At 43.5% G+C, this 22,795-nt stretch overlaps 1 protein-coding gene across 4 annotated transcripts in view; it reads right to left on the bottom strand.

Moving 5' to 3' along the window:
* RALGAPA1 (Ral GTPase activating protein catalytic subunit alpha 1) overlaps positions 1-22,795 on the bottom strand; it is a 194,394-nt gene that overhangs the window by 61,398 nt on the left and 110,201 nt on the right. For 2 of the 4 annotated variants that reach the window (XM_083167787.1, XM_083167785.1), the window contains 11 exons: positions 21,093-21,286; positions 20,441-20,539; positions 19,969-20,124; positions 17,764-17,892; positions 16,143-16,268; positions 15,247-15,305; positions 14,078-14,186; positions 11,651-11,761; positions 11,494-11,562; positions 10,326-10,460; positions 7,542-7,725 (listed from right to left, as the gene is read on the bottom strand). In XM_083167787.1, the coding sequence (XP_083023913.1) occupies positions 7,542-7,725; positions 10,326-10,460; positions 11,494-11,562; positions 11,651-11,761; positions 14,078-14,186; positions 15,247-15,305; positions 16,143-16,268; positions 17,764-17,892; positions 19,969-20,124; positions 20,441-20,539; positions 21,093-21,286 (1,371 nt within the window). Of the gene's footprint in view, positions 1-7,541; positions 7,726-10,325; positions 10,461-11,493; positions 11,563-11,650; positions 11,762-14,077; positions 14,187-15,246; positions 15,306-16,142; positions 16,269-17,763; positions 17,893-19,968; positions 20,125-20,440; positions 20,540-21,092; positions 21,290-22,795 lie in introns of all 4 variants that reach the window. The other 2 variants (XM_083167784.1, XM_083167786.1) reach the window with 1 other exon arrangement.

The raw sequence follows: 22,795 nt of genomic DNA, 5'->3' as shown, positions 1-22,795 counted from the left end.
GCCAACTTGTGCAAAGATTACAATGTTCACGAGGAGCCAAGAAACTGAGACGTATATGGGTGCCTGAAAAGTGTGAAAATTGATATGCACCGAGTACATAGATCTCGCCAGGAAACAGAATGACAAACAATATATAGACACAGTATGCAAATAAAAACAGACATAGCGTACACTGTTGTCAACACTGCTGCTAATGTAAAGATCTGGGAAATTAAATAGGAGAACAAGATGGATTAAATATAGCATCAAGCTGTGAGCCTTCTGAAATGATGGGCAATCAAATCTATGGTATACCCTAAATAAATATAATAAAAATATGCCGGTTTTACACTACAATAAATAAAAATGATACCCCTTTCACATCTCACAAAATGACCGGGTTCATGCCGGTTTGACCCGGTAATTCGTGTGATGTGAAAGGGGTTACCGGTTACAGCTAACCGTTAGCAAAGCTGCAATTCAAACCGGGTAAGAAGGGTTCTTAGTGGTTCGTTGCCGTTTTGCTGTGCAGTGTGAATGGGTTCATCGGGTCGAGCAACCCATTTCCCGTTCACACTAGGGAGGAGGCAGTGCTTGAAGCAGCACCAGCTCAAAGCACTGCCTCCTCCGCCGATGACACGCTGACGCTCCGCCACGCCCCCACATGACATCAGTGACCCGGCAATATTGCGATTTGAACAGACCGCACATGCAGGGTCGCACCGGGACTAAACCATTTAAAAGTCCCGGTGCAACCCTGCATTTGCGGTCTGAGAGCAGTATAACTAGCTCGATTTTTGGTAAAATAGTCACCAGAGTTAAAGCAATTTGTTTGAAAGGTAATGGCAGCTTGGTTGTGTCCTTAAACGAATAGCCACTTTAAATCTAATGACCAAGGACCTAGATCCAATGACGGGTGGACTGCTCATGCACATTTGTCTTCGCAGTGCCCCCCAAGCTGCAGCATGTAATTTGGGGGGTGGAAGCAGTGACCATTTTACAGAAAGGGGGTACTTCCTTCTGTTTATTAGGCTTTTAGAGGCTGGGGTCTATAGAATTCCTGGTCCCGGTAGAGGAGTTCTGGCGGCTATTCAAAGTAATCAAATGCTAACCGATGGTTAGGCTAGCCTTTGGGAGCAAATTATGTGAGTGGGCCTCGGACTTCAAAGGCACGCCGACATTGCTGGGACAATGCCGGCGTGCCTTCGCAGTCCAAGGCCCACACACATATGTCCGAAGCCCGGTAGTGGTATCCACCATATACAAGCGATCGTTCCACCGCTGTGTGAGTGAGTGCGTACCCAACGGTTTCCCAAGTCGTAACTTAGATGAGCGTAAGCAACAAAAATATGGATTTTTTTTTAAACTCGTCTACCTGTTCTTTGGATGAACAGTATATGCTGGAACATGTAGTTCAACATCACCTGTGTTTTAAAAGACAACTAATACATGCTAACCGAAATGGCAAATATGCGATGTTTTTTTCTATTACACACAATGCCAACATTTATTGCAATAAAGTGTAGGTCTAAATAAAAAAAATAAAAAACAACTCAGCATACAGTAACTTCTGTGCGTTTTCAAAAGATGCTTTTAAAATCCAGGAAATGAGTCTGCAGTCTAAACAAGTCTAAATCCCATGGATGAATTGAGACCCATATGGAGGATTCAATTTATTTGCTGATCCAAGAAATGAAATGATTTGTGTACGGCGTCCCGCTGACAAACCTTCAACTGGTGCCATGATTGCTAATAGAATTGCTGTTTTTACCATTAGGAGACCTGGCTTGAAGCCCTCTTCTATTTTTTGGTGTGAAAAATTCTAAATTATGGATATAAAACTTTATTTTGGCACTCAATATTTTTGCTGGCATCACGGCGAGGCAAAAAAAAAAAGAAAAGAAAAAACCATTACACAATGTTGAAACTAGTTAGACTTTTGTTTAAATCATTTTTCGTATACTAGAACTACAGATCACTGTAAAATTGGTACTTGTAATTAGGAACCTGAACAATGAAACATTTACCTACTAATAGTCACACAATTAAGGTGCGTACACGCTGGGCGGTATATCGAACAATATTGTTTACTATGGTCCTTTCGAGAGATATTGTTCATATCATCGCCCAGTGTTTACGCCACGAACAATGTGCGCTCCAGCGGGTCATTAACGACTCCCTCCCCATCGTCTGTATGTGCAGGTCAATTCTGAGTATTTCCTCAATGATGGTTCTGGTATAGTGGATCGACCAGATCTAGGTTGACAACCACGTGGTCGACCACTCTTGGTCGAATATGTCTAGTTAGAAGCCTAAAGATAGTCAACCGCATCTAAATTGTCAGTAATGAAAGATAGATGCATGCGTTAGGTCAACGGGAACTTGATCGATAGTCACTAGGTCGACACAAGTTTTTCAAGGTTTTTTTTGCTATGTCAAGATAGGTCAACATGGACACCGCATAAGTGTAACGTGTCCCCGCGCTTGGCTTGCTACACTCGCTATGCTTCAGACACAGAGCCTTAATACAGTATGCACGACACACTATTATAATCTAAAATGCAAGTGGGCATACTGTACGATTTTTTTGACCAATTTCGTTGAAAGACATTTCTCTTGAACCCAGTGTCCTGGACGAAAGAAGTTGACGACAGATATTGACGACAGATGAAAGACGAAAGATCTAACTACAGTTTATAGGCTCTTTTTGAAAGATATCCAAATTGAGCTGCATGCACAGGTGACGAACAATCTTGATGAACAACTGGCGGGTATGCGCATCATCATTCATCGTTTGTCTGTCGTCAATTTCTTTCGTCAACATCTTTCGTCCAGGACACTGGGTTCAATGGAAATGTCTTTCAACAAAATTGGTCAAAAAAATTGTACAGTGTGTATGCACCTTTAAAGTAAGAGCCAATACTAAAACAAAAAAACATGAAAAACTTGTGTCGATTATGTTCCCATCAATCTAACACTAATCTAACATTACTAATCCAAGATTGGTCTCCATAATACATATTACTGGTTCCAGCCCAGATACTGCCACATTACTGGTCCAAGCTTGGTCTCCATAATACACATTACCGGTTCCAGCCCAGATACTGCCACATTACTGGTCCAAGCTTGGTCTCCAAAATACACATTACCGGTTCCAGCCCAGATACTACCACATTACTGGTCAAAGCTTGGTCTCCATAATACACATTACCGGTTCCAGCCCAGATACTGCCACATTACTCGTCCAAGCTTGGTCTCCAAAATACACATTACCGTTTCCAGCCCAGATACTACCACATTACTGGTCCAAGCTTGGTCTCCAAAATACACATTACCGTTTCCAGCCCAGATACTACCACATTACTGGTCCAAGCTTGGTCTCCATAATACACATTACCATTTCCAGCCCAAATACGGTCACATTACTGGTTCAAGCGTGGTCTCCATAATACACATTACCGGTTCCAGCCCAGATAGTTCCACATTACTGGTCCAAGCTTGGTCTCCATAATACACCTTACCATTTCCTGCCCAAATACGGTCCCATTACTGGTTCAAGCGTGGTCTCCATAATACACATTACCATTTCCAGCCCAGATACTGCCACATTACTGGTTCAAGCTTGGTCTCCATAATACATATTACTGATTCCAGCCCAAATACAGTCACATTACTGGTTCAAGCTTGGTCTCCATAATACACATTACTGGTTCCAGCCCAAATACGGTCAGGTGCCGGACGGCTCACCGACAGTCGGGATTCCGACAGTCATTACTCTGACGTCGGAATCCCGACTGCTCCCTCGTGGGGGTCCACGACCCCCATAGAGGGAGAATAAAACAGGTGTCGAGCGCAGTGAGCCCGCAAGGGGCTTCATTGCGCTCCCCCCCCCGCTGTGCAGTCGGGATTCCGACGGCTGAGTAATGACTGTCGGAATCCCGACTGTCGGTGTGTCATACCACACCCATACAGTCACATTACTGGTTCAAGCTTGGTCTCCATAATACACATTACAGGTTCCAGTCCAGATGTCATATTACTGGTCCAAGCTTGGTCTCTATAATACGTATTGCCGGTTCCAGACCAGATACTGCAACATTACTGGCTTAGCTTGGCCTCCCCAATACTGGTTCCAGCCCAGATACTTGAACTAAAAGCCTTAGTATTGTAGCACCTCTTATTAAGACCTGGATACATTTCGACTGTATCCGGTCCACGGATCGATGATGTCTAGATCGACAATTTATTAATTAACTTACAGTTTCTTATATAGCGCAGCATATTCCGTTGCACTTTACAATTGTAAATCGTGATAAAACAAACTGGGAAGTAACAAACCATCACAGAGGTAGGAGGGCCCTGCTCACAAGCTTACAATCTATAGAATGACTTGGTCGACCACAACTAGACACCTAAAAATGGTCCCGCATACACTAGATCGACATTGACTGATGGTCGACACAAGCAAAAGGTTGACAAACATGGTCAACACGAGTTTTTCATTCTTTATTTTTTTAAACTGACTTGTTTATCCTTTACCATTTAAGTGGACATAGAGGGAGAATGTAATAGTGCACTGAGCACAGCTAGTACACTTAAACGGTGTCCATGTCGACACAACCATCCAAAAAGTGCAAAACTTGTGTCAACTTTTTGACTGTCAATCACGTTCCTTTTGCTTGTGTTGATTTTCTGTTGCTGTCGAACTAGATGCTGACGTCTTTTTTTTAGGAGTCTAACTAGTCGTGATCGACCAATCATTGCCGCCGAACTCAGAGGCTGTTACATTTGAGTCATTATGTTTGACAATAGGGTGTGAAGCTCAAATTCTCCCCTTTAACCTTTTAATAACAAGAGGCCACTTAGTCTTCACCCAGAACAGTGTTTCTCTGCCCCGGTTCTCAGTCATTACTACTGTTTCAGATTTGTAGCGGAGTTACATTGCTCCATGTGAGGAAAACAGCGTACAGATGGAGCGGGTCCCATCTATGGCCGGCGCTCGCCAGATCCCTTGCACTGGCGAGCACCGGCAATAGAAACTGGGATGCGCGTGCGTCTCACACGGACGTGCATCCCAGTTTCCTGTCGGCGGGGGACGGGAACCCTGTCCGTCTCCGCTTCAGGGAGACGGACAGGGTTGGGGCGGGGGGGGGTGCATCAGGGACCCGGGGCAACCGTCGGCGAGGACCCGGGGGGAGCCCCATTGTAAGGGATCGCGCGCGTCCCCTCCGGCGGCTGTCGGGGGATGGTGGCTGGCGAATCTTCCGCCATCCCCTGCAAATCTGGGACCCGCTCCATCTGTACATAAAACTGAAGCACAAAATAACTGCAGACAGAAAAACAAATGTACGGAGGGCCTTGATCATAAGGGAATTTTTTTTTTTCAAAATCAGTCAATGATCTCCACTTGGACAAATCTTTATCAAATGGCACTAGCATAATAGCATAAGCTTGGTTTCATATTCCTCATCAGTGAGCACTTGCACCAGCCATATCCCAGATGAAGCAGACATAGCTTTGTGTTTGCAGAACTCTGCATAGCCTGCACTTGTGTCACCGTGCTCTGAACTTTGCCTACATAATCCTGTGTTCATGCAGTGCCAACTTATTAAACAATGCCCTGATTTTCACAGTATACGGTCGTTGACATAAATTGGGTCCACCACTGAAGGTCGACACCTGAAAAGGTCGACATGGGCTTAGATCGACACAAGAATTAGTCGATATGGGCAAGGTTGACAGTCAAAATGGGTTTATCACGTTATTTTCAAGCCAACGCGTGCCGACAGGCGATATTTCACTAGGGTGTGGAGGGAGAATAAAATAGTGTGCCAACGCGGTGCACCGATACGGTGTCCATGTCGACCTTTGACTGTCATCCTTGCCCATGTCGACGCTAGCTGCGTCGACCCTTTGACCCATATCCATTTTCACAGCTGTGGATCAGCACTAGAAATTCTTCTAAGGAAACCACCACTCCCCAATTGGAGACATTGACAAGTCCTTTTATTTACTAACTAGTAAGCCCACCCGAAGCCAATGCTTCGAAAGCTAGTAGATGTAGTTTCATTTGCTGCCAACAGATGGCATTGTTTCGGGCTCAGACAGATACTAGACATATTGTATATAGATATGACTTCTCCATCCATCTCAGAACACTGAAATGATGATCCCCCTGTACTGCAAATAAGGTGGGCCCCTTCCCTTGTGTGATGTCCCCAGAGTTGGAACATTGAGGAAGTATCAGCTGAGTGGCACATGTTGCCTTTATGCTAACATGACGCACATGAGGAAAATGGGCCACGGGCATAATACAGACTTGATTGCAAAGCACATTTTTTCTCAAGTGGACAAAACCATGCTGAACTGCAGATGGGGCAGATGTAACATGTACAGAGAGTTAGATTTGGATGAGGTGTGTTCAAACTGAAATATAAACTGCAGTGTAATAATAAAGCAGCCAATATTTACCCTGCACAGAAACAAAATAACGGTACTTATTTCCTAGCACGGCGCCCGTCTCATTGATTGTATGCCTTACTTAAGGCATACAATCGATACAATTGAAACGATTTTTTAATTGTATGGATCTCATCTTATGCATCCATAAGATGCATGAGATCCATAAGATGCTATAAGATAAAAATCGTGAGCCCCCAATAACCATTGTTAACGCCACCAGCACTGTCAACGCCAACCCGAAGCGTGGCGAGCACAGCGAACCCACGAGGGGCGGTGGTACGCGTCCTCCAACCTTTTCATACCCCCACTATCCACGTCGGCGTGGAGTTGACTTTATATAGTGTGGCGAGCGCAGCGAGCCTCCGAGCCCGAAGCGTGGCGAGCGCAGCGAGCCCCACGAGGGAACGCGGACTACTTTACATGTATTCCGCGTCCCCTCACTCTTCGGGCTCGGTACACTATATAAAATCAACTCCACGCCGACGTGGATAGTGGGGGTATGAAAAGGTCGGAGGACGCGTACCGCCGCCGCTCGCCACGCTTCGGGTTGGCGTCAATAGTGGGGTGGCGTTAACAATGGGGGGGGGGGCATTTCACCCGTGAGGGGGGGTTAGCAATTAAAATTGGGGTTTTGGGGGCTTTTTACATTGGAATAAATGTAAAATTGGGTCTCAGGGACCATTTCACATTGATTCCAATGTAAAAATGTCGTCGATTGCATCATCGCATGCATTTTATGCCGCACAAACATATAAGATGCATGCAATGCATGAGATATCAGCCCGACACATACAATCTAGATCGTGGGCGCCGTGCTAGGAAATAAGTACCAAAATAACTCACCCAAATCTAACGCTCTCTACACATGTTACATCTGCCCCATCTGCAGTGCAGCATGGTTTTGTCCATTAGAGACATAAAAGGTGCTTTGCTATCAAGTCTAAATTGGGCTCCACATTATCAACAAGCAAACATTTTGCACCTCAATATTGCACACCTATTTTTCTTTCCACCAACAAGTAAAAATCAGAGGTCTCAATTCCTATTATCCTTATGTGCCACGGAACCCTGCTGCTGCAATGAAGACATTTATCACATACCCTCAGTAACTGGCTGCAATTTGGTGGAACGCTCGGAGTCCGGGGAATGGAGAGGTTCTGGCTCTTTCAGGCATTCCAGCTGCAGAAAGGGATCGTAGTCTTCAGATGCCAGATCTGAGAGGCTCATGGGAAAGTACCGTGGGTTGCTGAAATGCTGGGAGCCATAAACGCAGTCATGCAAGACCTGTAGGAAAGCGTATAATGAAAAGCTTATCGGAGCAGAACTGTGAGGCAGTACAAAGCGCAACCATGGACACATGGTAGAATGGGAAATCATACACGTAACATTAATTACGCTGTGGTCGAAAAGCGCCATACGGAGCATGTGATTTTATTGCCATTAACCATAAAACAAAAGCAAACAATGTTATGGAGCCAGTTCAATTACACCCAGATTCTAGTGGTTTGGTCATCACAATGAAGTTCCCCGTGATCATTTCTAACTAATGCTTTAGAGTACACATCTAATTCCACTGTCTAGGGCACTTTGCTTGTATCGCATGTGGGATTATGTCCGGTGCCAGGTGCTCAGTATTAGCCGGGACTAACACGAGAGGTGCTTTTTTTTTTTTTTTTTACTTACAGTTTCTTATATAAAAATAATATAAGAAATGTATAATAAATATTTCATATATTGGTCAGCGTGCCGCATGCGAGGGGATGCGCAAGCGTACAAATGCGAGGATTTGCATGGCGGGGGGAGGAGGCGTTTGGTCGTGTGCTAAGATACACGGCCTACAAGAACAAGTATGAATCAGGCCCTTAGTGTAGTTAAAATAAATAATGCCCTCGTATTTAGATCATTACCTAAAGAAGTACAAACCTCCTATACCCGCTACATTCAGTCGTGGATCAAAGAGGTACTGAGGTCTTGGCAATATCGAAGGATGAGGTGGGCATGGAGTGCGCATCTGAGGGGCAGACTAGATGGGCCAAGTGGTTCTTATCTGCCGTCATATTCTATGTTTCTATGACACTGAGTAAATGCCATATCTGGTTACTAGAGGACTGGTAAATGAATCTGGCATATCTGCCTACCCCTCCACTTTACCCCATTTGCCAGCCTCTCCCGATGATGATCAGTCCCGGCTCAGTGAGAGCCGTTGAAGGGCCTGCACACCTGCACTTCGCAAATCGGAGATGGCACAGACCACCATTGATTATTCGGTACTTGTTTCCTAGCACGGCCACAATCGTATGGATCGTGTACCTTTAAGTTAAGGTACACGATCCATACGATGGACCCGATTTCCTTTGAAATCAGGTCCATTTTGCCGGCTAGGAGACAATATCGGGGGCATCGCGTCGGTCGGGACCATTAACAATGGTCCCGACGCGACCGACGCGATGCCCCCGATTTCCCCATAGGCTTCAATGTTAAAAAATATTTTAACATTGAAATCTTGTCGGGAAAGGTAAAATATCGGGGGCATCGCGTCGGTCGGGACCATTAACATTGGTCCCGACGCGATGCCCCCGATTTTTCCATAGGCTTCAATGTTAAAATATTTTTTAACATTGAAATCTTGAAAAAATGTGAAAAATGTGAAATGGGCCAATATGACCCATTTCACATTATAGATGTCCCCGTCGTCACCCCACGATAGACGCCAACCCGAAGCGTGGCGAGCGCAGCGAGCCCGCGAGGGGCGGCGGTGCGCGTCCTCCGACCTTTTCATTCCCCTACTATCCACTAGGGCGTGGAGTGAGTATAGAATAGTGTGGCGAGCGCAGCGAGCCACCGAGCCCGAAGCGTGGCGAGCGCAGCGAGCCCCGCGAGGGGACGCGTATACCTGTGAAGTTATACGCGTGCGCTCGCCACGCTTCGGGCTCGGTGGCTCGCTGCGCTCGCCACACTATTCTATTCTCAACTCCACGCCGACGTGGATAGTAGGGGAATGAAAAGGTCGGAGGACGCGATTTACCCAGGGTCCCAGGGACCCGATTTACATTTCATAAAAAAAAAAAATCGGGTCCAAAATCGGTCGGTCGCGTCGATCGCATCGCATGCGACCAAATCGCATGCGATGCGATCGACCCGATTTTTCCGACACGACCACCCCGATGTAAATCGGTGTGGCCGTGCTAGGAAACAAGTACCGATTATTCTATAGGGTTAAGAGTATAATCAGGCATATAAAAAGTGCAGCTGTGTCGACATACACCTCGTCTCAATACACCATGCAGATGCCTGGCGTGAGTAAGCAGCAGCAGCGAGCGGTGCAGTATTTTCTTCCACCATGTGATGGGACAATACCGCTTGTTATACTGGTTAAGTTGGTATACACTTACATATTTGTGTGCAACGGAGTCTGAATCTGTATATGAAGCACATGGGAACTTGCTGCGTCAGCTACATTGTAGCACTTAAACAGAGCCAGATGTACCAGTGTCACATATCAAATAAATCAGAGCAGTTACAGTGGTTTAATCCCATTGCTTTTTGGCAAAGACTCATTTTTCCTGCAATCCGATTCGCCCACAACCTGGCGTTCTGAGGAGGGATGTTCTGAGCGACTCCAGCAATAGTGTATGAGTGAGACACATTTGTATTGACAAATACTCAATAGGGAATGTATAAAACACAGTAATATCAGTTCAAAATGACCCTGAAATCATTGGTGTTGTCACTGAAAACTGTAAAGGCTATTTCCGTTACCTAGAAGACTGCAACATGCCATATAACTGAGAACTGTTAAAGACACTGTATGCAGCAAAATGGAGCAGCAGAGAGTAAAATGAATGATATAATAACATAAAAGAAAAGCCGGAAATGCAATTTACCTTATATGCACAGTTCAATACAGAATTTTCGCTCCCCTGGTTTTCAGTCCCAGCATGTCGCACTGGTTTCAGTAACACTGAGAGGGGTAATGCCATCATCCATTCCAGGAGGGAGAGTAGCAAAGACACCACCAACTGCAAGACCAACATAAAGAGACATGCACTAGAACATGGTCAAATATGCTTTGTGTAATTGTTCTGTTGGTAAAGCATTGGTCTTACAGCAGGAGTCAGCATTTCACCTTGGAATAACTCCCTTAATTAATATACCAATATATTGCTTACCACCACCAGCACTTAAATCTTGTAGAGACTGAATATGTCTAGTAAGTGTGGAACCTTACTGGATTACGTGAGACAGTTGCAGTGGCACTTGTACAGTATGTCTGCAATGCCATCCCTTAGGCTGACAACTTCTGCCTAGTGCTAAATTATACTGGCTTATCGATTAGAGAAAAGGATAGAGAGGCAATGACCCATGGCATATAATGCACTTCAGGCTCTACCCATTGTACTAAAACTTCATTTTTTTTCAGAAATACATACTTTTCTGTAGTGGAACCACTTACAGTGGCATTATTTTACCTGAGTCTTGCCGGTGGCAAACTAATTATCCCCCATAAGCTGGCCCATGCTGTGGCTTACTTGGGATATTGTTTTGTCTGCCTTAGGCAGGCAAAGCAAAATCCCTGAAAGCAGCCCGGATTTGCAGCGAAAACGGGGCTGCGGTAGCTAAAAACACACAGGTTTCACAGAACCCGTGTGTTTTTGGGAGAACTCGTGATTTTTAATCGGGAAATCCAAATTGGATACTCCAATAAAAAAAAATCTGTAAAGCATCGGGAAATGTTTATGTTTTTCGCACCCGATGTTTTATCAGAGATAATAGGATACCGCATATACCTTGAAGTGTTAGAAAAATATAGCTAGGCCTGTTGCTTAAAGTTTGAGGGCCAGATGCATCAAGCTTCAAAAAGTGAGCTCCTACCTGTCATTTTTCAAACCCAGCCTGTAAGTTGGCAGGTAGGAGCTGATTGGCTGGTTGTTTATCACTCTCCGTTTTATCACTTTTTAAAGCTTGATACATCTCCCCCCCCCTCATAACATGGTAATAATTATCTCCTGTATAAATGTAATTATCTGCCAACAATGGTTCCTCTGTACTCACCCGTTTATCTTGTTCATAGGACGAGCTCTCAGCAGTGGGCAATAGATGTGTCACAGTGGCTAGAAGGATCTGCCAGAAAAGAAAGAGCAAATAAAATCAAGTTGAAAAATGAGGTTCTGCAAAGCTGGAACACCGATCATTTATAATTATAACCTACCTCAATCATTTTCAGTGGATAGTCCGGGTGGTAAATCTGCAGCTGCTGGACGTAGTTCCGGAGCACATTCAGTACACTGCACGCTACCTGTGCAACCACCTTATTGGGAAACTGAAACAAACAATGGAATAACTTAACCAATGAGCTGCAACATAGTTTTTTTATATTCTTAAACTTATTGAGCAGGAAACACTTTAGGTTATAAAATCAACATTTAGTTATTAAGTAAAAAGTGGGACTACTTTGTATATTCCTTCAGTTGAGCTACTTTTTGGACACATAGGGCTAGCTTAATAGCCCCAATGGGTACTTGTTTAGTTTCAACCGATCCGATGCGATTTTTTACCTGTTCATAACCCCACTATCCACTACGCATGGAGTTGATTTTATATAGTGTGGCGAGCCCCGCGAGGGGACACGGATTACTTTGCTTGCCACACTATATAAAATCAACTCTATGCGTAGTGGATAGTGGGGTTATGAACAGGTAAAAAATCGCATCGGATCGGCCGATATTGCATCCGATATATTGGCCGTCGTGAAACTGAACAAGTACCCCCCAATGCTGTTTCAGCCAATAAAAATGACCGCCTATCAGGAATAATGACTGATGGTCATTATCGCAGTGTCCAATTAGCAGCAGAAAATGGACTTGTGATCGGTCGAGAACACATGGGATCGGGTATGTGTTATAGCAGATCCCAGCAGCTGCTTATTGGAGAGAGAGCAGAGTAGGTACCATTAAAACGAAGGATTAAATGAAAGGGTACACTTTTAAAATTTAGTCAGAAGCAAGTAACTTTATATCTGGAATAAACCATGTTGCAATGTAAGGGGGACATATACATTTATGTCCCTCTAGCATTCAAATTTCTCTGCACATGTTACATCTACCTCACTTGCAGTGCAGCATGGCATTATCTAGGTGCAAAGCTACTTGCTCTTCTTTCCCTTTGCTCCTATCTGAGAATAAGCCTCTTTATGTGCAATAGAAAAGGCTCAAAAGTCCCGTCTACAGTAAATGTGTCTAAAAGGCTATGACAACTTATGTGAAACCCCGTACACAGGCCGATGGCCCTTATGCTGGTTCACTCGCAAAAGCAAATTCCTTCTCAAATGGCCAAAACCATGTGCACTGCAGGTGGGGAAGATGTAACAGGCACAGAGAGAGTTAGATTTGGGTGGGGTTTTACTTCAAATAGAGATCTATACTGCAGTGCAAAAATAAAGCAGTCAGTATTTTCGCTGCACAGAAACAAAATATCTCACCCAAATCTAACTTTCTCTCTGCACAAGTTACATCCGCCCCACCTGCAGCGCAGCATTTGAGAAGGAATTTGCCTTTGCGAGTGAACCAGAATAACCCCCCATGTGTCAGCGTGTGCTAAGTGATGTAGTTGGCACAGATCGCTAAGCGCACATCGCCCTATACACCCTATGGGCCCAATTCTGGTTGCCTCTGTCCCCTGCAAATTTGTTGTGTGGTCCAATGTTTCGAGTCTGGGCATGTGTATGTATGAATATACGCATGTGCAAACGCCTTCTGCTAATATCACAGTCGCCTAGGAATTCGCATACAGCGGGGAGGGTAGTGGATGGCCAGGGGGCTGTCGCATGGTAACATTCGCACAAACTGGTGGGGATGCCCAGAAAAATGCACAGAACGCAGGCTTGGCGAAGCCTGCACAGGGCAGGCGATTGGCATCACATGACATCAGTACCCGCCTCGTTCTCGGCCATTTCCGAGTCACATAAAAATCAGTCTAGACTAACTTATTTGCGAAAGGGGAATAAAATAATTTGATGGTCGGCAAATATGGATTTTTCACCTGTACGGCCACCTGCTAATGGGTGTGTAAGTGTACACATCCATTAGCATGCCGCGTAGACATCTGCGCGGGGGGCGGGCGTTTGCTTGTCCTGTGGGTAGCATTTACGCTCTTGTTAAGCAGCTGATGTATGCTGCGTAGCAAGCCAACCTGAATCAGACTCTATATACAGCAATGTGTGCTGAGCGGTCTGTGCTAACTTCAGTGATGGCAATGCACAGTCCTCTGCTCAAGATCTGAGCGGGCAATGGCGGTGCACAGGACTGCGCATCGCCATCACTTGGGGGCATACACACGGAGCGAACCGTGCATTATTTCTAAGCAATCTAGGCAGATCGCTTACAAAATGGGCTAAAATCACCCCATGTGTACTGTATGCCCCTTTAATCACTTTGTTCATCAATAGATTCTATTAGGCGCATATAATTCCACACTGCATCTACATAAATTCTACAAACACAAGATCATACAAGAGAATCCGACAGAGCGAATACGTGAGAGATTTCATTCCAAACTTGGGACCATGAGCATAACAGGCTGGATTTGCTTTTAGGAAAGTCAGAACGTATGATAGTAACATTATTTGTGCTTTCCTTACTTTTAGGGAGACACAAATGACATTAAGCGCCTCTTTAATCTGTGGGTGATGCGTTTGGTTGACAAGCTCCTCGCACATCCAGATTCCTAAGCTGCAGAGAGCTACACATCTGCAATACAGAAGAATTGTGGTCACATGAGTCACACAAACAAATACCAATTATGAAACACCAGGTTACAGACAACCCAATCATTTCTAAGCTTTTCATACCAAAGCAGAAAAAGACTCCATAATACAATAAAAAAAGAATAATATCTGGAGCGCTACGCGGTGGGCTGTGTTGTCAAGCAGTTGTTACTTAAATAAGGGACATCACCAATGGCAAACAAGAAACATACAGGTAGGTAACTGCTCTAATAACCACGTGTCAATTACGGCAAGAAAAGATTTGATAAGATGTCAAATAAAGCACAAATATAATAAAACTCGATTAAATCAAAAGGTTGCCGTGTGCAATAAGTATTGTCACCCGAGTCCAGCTGTAAATCACCTGTGTCCGTTCCTAATAGTGTCCTGTGGGAATTATCCCAATTTTGTAATTCTCAAAATGAGTTTTCCCAATAATCCTTTATATGATAAGGAAATATGAATTTGAGGGTAGTATATCCTTCCTCCTATGGCACTGTTGTCGCAATATAGAGGTTTGCAGTAATGGCTCCTTGCAGGTAGAGTATTAGACAATTGGGGTTGGCGTGCCCTCCTCCTCAGTACCTGTTGTCACAGGATCGAGGTTATCAATGGTGTCAACTCACATGCAGGAGTGAGAGGAATGTCTCTATCGGGATAAATGCAGGACTGGTTGGGACTGTAGCTGGAATAAAATGGTGGTCCAGACTCAGGTGGTGGCACTAACGCGTTTCACTGCGTGCATGCAGCTTTTTCACATTTTTGATTTTTATTGAGTTTTATTACATTTTCTGCTATATTTTACGTCTTATAATTAAATGTTTTATTGCTTCAATTGACACCTAGTTATTAGCGCATTTTCTACCTGAAAGACTCCATATTACCCACACCATAAGCAAATATTCTCATCACTACACAGTGTACATGACACACCTATCTTGAAAACCATGACTGGAATAAAATGTATACACGCAGGTGCTCCCACTTTTTCCATTTTGTATATACTGTATCATGGTAAAAAGATACAGATGTGGAATTTCTACCTTGCTGGCCCGGAAGGCTCTTCTCTGGCGGAGCTCAAGACAGTTTTGATTGTTAGCTCCTAAAATCAAACAAAAAAGTTTCAAAGTTTTAGAGGCAAATATATTTGTTAGTCTTCGTGTAGCTCAGTGATTTTCAACCTTTTTACCTCGCGGCACACTAAATAAGACTTTAAAATTGCCAAGGCACACCCTAAGATCCCCAAAGGGCAAAACACATTGGCCACCACAGGAAAAAAAAAAAAAAACCTATTGGCCCCCACATTAAAAACAATCACACTGGTCCCCACAGGTAACAAAAATAAAATACATTGGCCCTTTACATGAAAAGAAGAGACCAGTCAATAACATTTGAACTTGTGGTGGCTGTAAACTGGTTTGGGCATCTCTAGATCTGGGGGCACACTTGAGAACAGCTCAAGGCACACTAGTGTGCCACGGCACACTGGTTTGAAAAACACTGGTGTAGCTATTATCTCATATTAGTATGTGAATGTTATTTGTGCATTTATATTTCTCTGGCATCCATGAGCAGGTACAATTGTCGAACTAATCTTGTTAGCGGAGATCCTTTAATGCTTAGCATGTCAGTGTCTTTTTTGTTTTTATGCACCGATGAAGTGTGAACCCACATTGGGGCTCATACAGTAAGTTTTCAGAGTAAGCAAAAAATAAGTTCCCCACTTCAGAGGGCTTTGAAGTGCATTTTACTGCTCCGAATGAGACAAAATTTTTAAACTGCAGATAATGATGCGCTAGTTCATCTTTCGGCGAATTTATGAAATAAACATTCGGTGGGCAGGGGGAAAATCGCTCATTTTAGTTGCTTTTTCCAAATCCTGCTGTTTTTTAATGTAAGTTATTTCAAACATATAAAAAAACTAAAAGAAAACTCTCACCTTGACATCGGTGAACTGCGACATTACAATCTCAGAGCTGCTGGGATGCAGGGCCGGGAGCTCCTGGTAGAGGTTATGGAAGCACACTAGTGATCCCAGAAGCACCTGCGCTTCCACACGTGGCGCCTGCCAATACAGTGATAGTACAATGCTGGTCACTGGAGAATACCCCACAGCTGCTGCACTAAGGTGACATTAACTGATAACATAGTGTACTTCTCAAGGGCCTGCTATAGCTCACAGACCACGTCTAGGTCGACAGCAAAAGGTCTACATGAATTTTTCACTTTTTATTGTCAATGTCAACACATGTGGGCAGGGCCGATTCTAGGACTTCTCGTGATACATAGCTATCTACATATATGCACACAGCTCCTTACACAAACAAACCCAGCTACACATACCCACATAGCTACATATATACATCTTACCAGATGCTGCCTACACTGCAGCACTCCTGTACAGTGGGTGGTAGCCAGTGGGTAGGCATCTGTTTGGCCAGTGTGCAGGAGCAGGGTAGCCAAGGGAAGGATGTGCACAACAGTTGGGGCAGGCAAACTGCTGGTAAACCCCGCCTCCCCTTTTCCAGGTTGACAGCATGCGGGAGCAGGAGAGCAGACTAGCAAGAGGTGGCAGGGGGTGACCACACCACCGACAAACCCCGCCTCTCCTTTCTCAGCGCTCAGTAATGGAAGCCGGTTAACAGTCAATGGAGGTGGTGTGATGCAGCAGCAAATTTAGACCTCATGGGGCCCTAGGCAAGATACCAGTTTGGGTCCCTCCTCCCTCAAACAATCCATAAAACTATAATTTTGCTGCTGATTGCAGGCGGCAGAGAACCTTGACAGGCACACAGTCTGCCGATAAATGCCCAGCTGCGTGACCATTGGCTTTGTGTACAAATCTGAATCAGGTTCTAGGGCTTCTGGAGGTAGGTGTAATACATGTGTAACATTTAATGTAAACTGACTCCCCACATAGAGGGGATGAAACCATTTTTTGTTTAAACATATTTTTCATCCCATCAAATCACTTCAAAGGGACTTTGGGAGAGTGGGCGGGTCCATGTGACCTGCTGGGCCCTAGGCATTGGAAAGAAGTATAGGCCCTACACTACTAGGCATGATGAAACAGGAAATACCAGAAAACATGGCTGGTTATTGGTAACTGCCCAGACTGGATTATAACCAGGTAGCATTAATAATTATGTGAGCCATATAATAAAGTTGCAATAATGGTGCTGTACAATGCATCTGGCTTATATACATCCTTTGATTTATTTGTATTAATAATGTTAAACCCTTTGAGTGCCGAAATAATTTATCACATTAGGTTTGAAATTTGCCTCGCAAACAATTTTATTCATCATAATGGCCTGTAATGGTTACCCTCTATAGGAAATATAATCTGTTTTTACCGCAAAACTTTTTAAATTTGATTTTATATAACAAATGTGATTGATGCTGGAATTTTTACCCGATATGTTGAACATCTCTCACAGAGATGTTGGCACTCAAAGGGTTAAGAAACAGATGTAATAACATCAGCCCGTGTAATCACCACATCGGAAGCAGATTGTGTTAAACCAAAGAGTATAAACAATACTTATTTGTATCCTTACGTTTAGAGACGGGGAGGCAGCAACTCTCCCGGCTGCTACAATGAAGTCCATAATCAGGAGAGTGGCACCTGGGAGCCCCAGCGAAAAAAACTGGGGTGAGCAGTGCTTGATTATGGTGTTTACTATATCCTATGAAGATGGAAAGCACACAACGTTACAATGACAAAACTTCACAATATAACCATACTGTTGTATTGCACGATCTGGGGAAATGCTGATCTCCATAGATATGGTCACATCAATGTGGTGGCACAGCCCCTTATCCTTCTATAAACACCATATCAATGTGGTGGCACCGCTGCTTATTCATCTATAAACATCATATCAATGTGGTGGCACAGCCCCTTATTCATCTATAAACATCATATCAATGTGGTGGCACAGTCCCTTATTCATCTATAAACACCATATCAATGTGGTGGCACAGCCCCTTATTCATCTATAAACATCATATCAATGTGGTGGCACAGCCCCTTATTAATCTATAAACATCATATCAATGTGGTGGCACAGCCCCTTATTCATCTATAAACATCATATAAATGTGGTGGCACAGCTCCTTATTTATCTATAAACATAATATCAATGTGGTGGCACAGCCCCTTTTTCATTTATAAACATCATATCAATGTGGTGGCACAGCCCCTTATTAATCTATAAACATCATATTAATGTGGTGGCACAGCCCCTTATTCATCTATAAACACCATATCAATGTGGTGGCACAGCCCCTTATTCATCTATAAACATCATATCAATGTGGTGGCACAGCCCCCTATTCATCTATAAACATCATATCAATGTGGTGGCACAGCCCCTTATTCATCTTTAAACATCATATCAATGTGGTGGCACAGCCCCTTATTCATCTATAAACATCATATCAATGTGGTTATTCATCTATAAACATCATATCAATGTGGTGGCACAGCCCCCTATTCATCTATAAACATCATATCAATGTGGTGGCACAGCCCCTTATTCATCTATAAACATCATATCAATGTGGTGGCACAGCCCCTTATTCATCTATAAACATCATATCAATGTGGTTATTCATCTATAAACATAATATCAATGTGGTGGAACAGCCCCTTATTCATCTATAAACATCATATCAATGTGGTGGCACAGCCCCTTATTCATCTATAAACATCATAACAATGTGGTGGCACAGCCCCTTACCCATCTATAACCACTATCATTATGAGCATGCATTTGTACCAGTTCTATGCTTGGTGCAGTGGATTGGACTGACATGAGCTGGATCTCTCTGCCTATGCGCATATTTACATGCAAATCTACAGAAGGTTAATAGAGTAAACCACTGCTAATCTGCATCAATAACTATTCCCGGGTATGATGCTACCAAAACTGCATTCATTGAAGCGCTATAGTACAACGGTACTGGAGTGGCTACAATAATCTTATTGTCTATGACACAGATCCTAACAACTGTAATACATTTCAAAAGACACCGGATATTAACAGCGGAGTCACCGCTGAGCTACAGGTGTACAGGGGGTATGGGTAACTGGGTCCAACGTATCCCGTACAGGGCTAGTCCCAAGAGCTGCTGATCAATCTCTTGCATGAGATAACGTTGTACAATTGGCTAGTTAACCGGTTTTATGCCATATATGTCTTACATAACTATATATGACCATTCCAAAGGCCATGCAGTTCTATAGTAGGGGATTAAAGAGTGGGACTGTAGTGGTTGCAGAAGAAGGTGAAACTATCAAACAAAAATAATAAATACAATACAACCACCACAATAATCCCATCTTTCCTCTTTGGTTAACTGCATACATGGCGAGATAGACCTGAACAATTGTAAAACATGTTTTCTGTGCTTATCTATACATCTATCATGAACTAAATATCCACAGGCTGGAGAGTCTGCTTATCAGTTGTTCACTAAGGTTCATTGGCGATCATCTGCTTTACAGACATCTTCTGGCAGACAGCAAATGCAGATTGTCACAACACATGCCAGTCATCGGGATGGGGATAGCTGGCCAGTGGTGGATTACAATGTGTGCAGTGGCCGTCATGCGTTGTGACTATCTGGCGTCCCGGTAGAGCTTGGTGAGAAATCCACCCCCCACCGTCACACTTGGCCAATAAAAAAATAAAATCACCAAACGCCTTCAATTACAGTTGTACATGTGATCCCGTCATGCTGTATCGGAGGAGAGGTACCTGGTCAGTATGAAGCAAACCACAGTGCATGATATTGTAAAAGTGCGTTAAGAAGTCCCGGTTTGGCGACACATCCTGCCGTCTTTTCATGATTTTGCAGATCAGTTTGTAAGCGTGGAGTTTCCCTTGCTTATATTTGTCTGGCAAAGTTGTGGCCTGAAATAAAGGAAGACGATGACATATAAATATTTTGGCAATGCTCCTAAACCTAAAGCACACCACTAGCACAAAACGTGTACAGGGCTTAGTTCGACATGGTTGGAAGGTCGACACAAGCAGTAAGTCGACAGTGGGAAGGTTGACAGTCAAAATGTCGACATGAGCTTTGAGGGTAATGTTTTTTCTTTAAATCATGAAAAACTCATGTCGACCTTCTCCCCATGTCAACTGAATGACCACATACCGAATGTACTAGTAGCTTACACAAACACTTAGAATAATTGAATATGGCGTCAAAATCTATTTAGTTTACCTTAAACAGCCAGGGGGTGAGAATCCTCAGGGGTGGGATCAGGACAGGTGGGGGAGGGGAATACAGATTATCCAAAGAGATTCCCAAATTGTCTCGAATCTGGTAGGTGAGAAGAAAATACAAAAATGATGACTCTAAAAACAGCCAAGACACAACATAAGTCCCCACGTTACCATTTTGTCTGAAGATAAAAAAGTTGAGACTTGACCAGGTACCAAGGCCTGCATTCAGGTTGGATCGCATAAGAGATCCAACTAGCAATTTCCCGGTTATCATAAAATGTATGCGCTGGACCCGTTCTGTGTATGTGCAAAATGGGTCCTGCAATGGCATCGCTGTACTGCCAACACCTCTGCCTGATTGACAGGCCAAGATGTTTGTGGGGGGATGGGGGTGGAGCCGGCAGGCATTCGGATTAACGGAGCTGGGACGCCATTGTTTCCTGGGAGTGGCGAGGTCAAGTACAGCATCTGCAACTCCATTTTACTTGGCCTCGCAAGGCCCCCTGAGACTGAAAGCCTGAGAAAGGCCAGACCTACTCACCAGTAATGGTCACAATGTTCATCCCAGTGCAGTATTAGAAATCACCCCCATACAATATAGAATATTTCTTTACACACACACACACATATATTTTTTTTAAAGACAATACCTTGGCCAGGTTCTGCCACAGCTCGCACAAGTAATCAAACACCTGAGCGTGGATTTCAGGATTGATGATGTTGTTGACATCTCCCAGAATTCCCAGCATTCTCCTCCACATTACCGTGGAGACATCGGCATGCCAGCCTGTGAGTGAGCCACCGGCCATCACACTGCAGCTTTCTAGTGGGAATTCGCACGGCTCTGCTTAAAGGAAAGCGGCAAGGTCAGACTGCAGAAGTTATAGGAGCAAATGACGAAACAAAAATCACACCAAAAATGGTTTTTATTTGAGGAACTTTTTGACCCAATAAAATACATGTGTGTATTAGGGATCCTAGTGCTAACGTCCATAGCTTTTATTTAAGTAATTAACCCCTTCCCGCCGCAGCCTGTTTTTGCCTTCCTGACAGAGCCCTTTTTTTCAAATCTGACATGTATCACTTAAGTGGGGATAACTTTTTTTTGCTTTTACTTATCCCAGTGATTTTGAGATTGTTTTCTCGTGACACATTGTACTTCAAATTAGTGGTAAATTTGGGTCGATACAGTCTGTGTTTTTTTGTGAAAAATACCAAAATGTCGTAAAAAAAGGGAAAATTTAGCAATTTTCAAAATGTTAAATTTTCTGCTTGTGAGACAAATAATCATACCACTCAAAATAGTTAATAACTAACATAGACCATATGTCTACTTTATGTTTCCATCATTATTTCAACTTCCTTTTAAATTTTTTGGACACTAGGAGGCTTAAAATATGTATAGCAAATTCTCAAATTTTCAAGAAAATTTCAAACACTGATTTTTTTAGGGACCAGTTCAGTTCTGATGTGACTTTGAGGGACTTGTATGTGAGACACCCCCATAAATGATGCCATTTCAAAAACTGCACCCCTCACAGTATTCAAAACAGCATTTTGGAAGTTTGTTAACCCTTTAGGTGTTTCACAGGAATTAAAACAAAGTGTAGGTGAAATTTCAAAATTTAATTTTTTTTGCAGATTTGCAATTTTAATACATTTTTCTAAGGAACACAGTAGATTTTACTAGAGAAATGTGACTAAAAATTGATTCCCCCAATTCTTTTGTTTTCATAAATATCCTATATGTGGCCCTAGTGTGCACGTTGACCAAACCACAGGCTTCATAATAGAAGGAGCACCTACTTGATTTTGGAGCCTCCTTTTTATGAGATTATTTTTTAGGCACCATGTAGGTTTCTAGGCACCATAAGATGCTAAAAGTTAGGAACCCCCCCACAAGTGACCCCATTTTGCAAACTACACCCCTCAGGGAATTCATCTAGGGGTATAGTGTACATTTCAAACCCCCAGGGGTTTCACCAATTGTGGTACAACTGGGCAGAGAAAATGAAAAATTACATTTTTTACACAAAAATGCAGTTCTGGCTCAAAATTTTTCATTTTCACAAGGAATGAAGGAGACAAAGCACCCCAAAATCTGTGCCCCAATTTCTCCCGAGTACGGCAATGCCTCACATTTGACCAAAAAATACCATTTGGGTGCATGGCAGGACTCAGAAGGGAAGGAGTGATTTTTGGATTTTGCAGCTCAGATTCTGGTGGAATGTTGGTGGGTGCTATGTCGCATTAGCAAGACCCCCGAAGCACCAATACAGTGGAACCCCCCCACAAGTGACCCCATTTTGCAAACTACACCCCTCAGGGAATTCATCTAGGGGTATAGTGTACA

This window comes from Crinia signifera, chromosome 12 (genome assembly GCF_055691185.1).
Source record: "Crinia signifera chromosome 12, ASM5569118v1, whole genome shotgun sequence".
Classification (NCBI taxonomy): Eukaryota; Metazoa; Chordata; class Amphibia; order Anura; family Myobatrachidae; genus Crinia; species Crinia signifera.
This window is presented reverse-complemented; position numbering and strand designations above follow the sequence as displayed.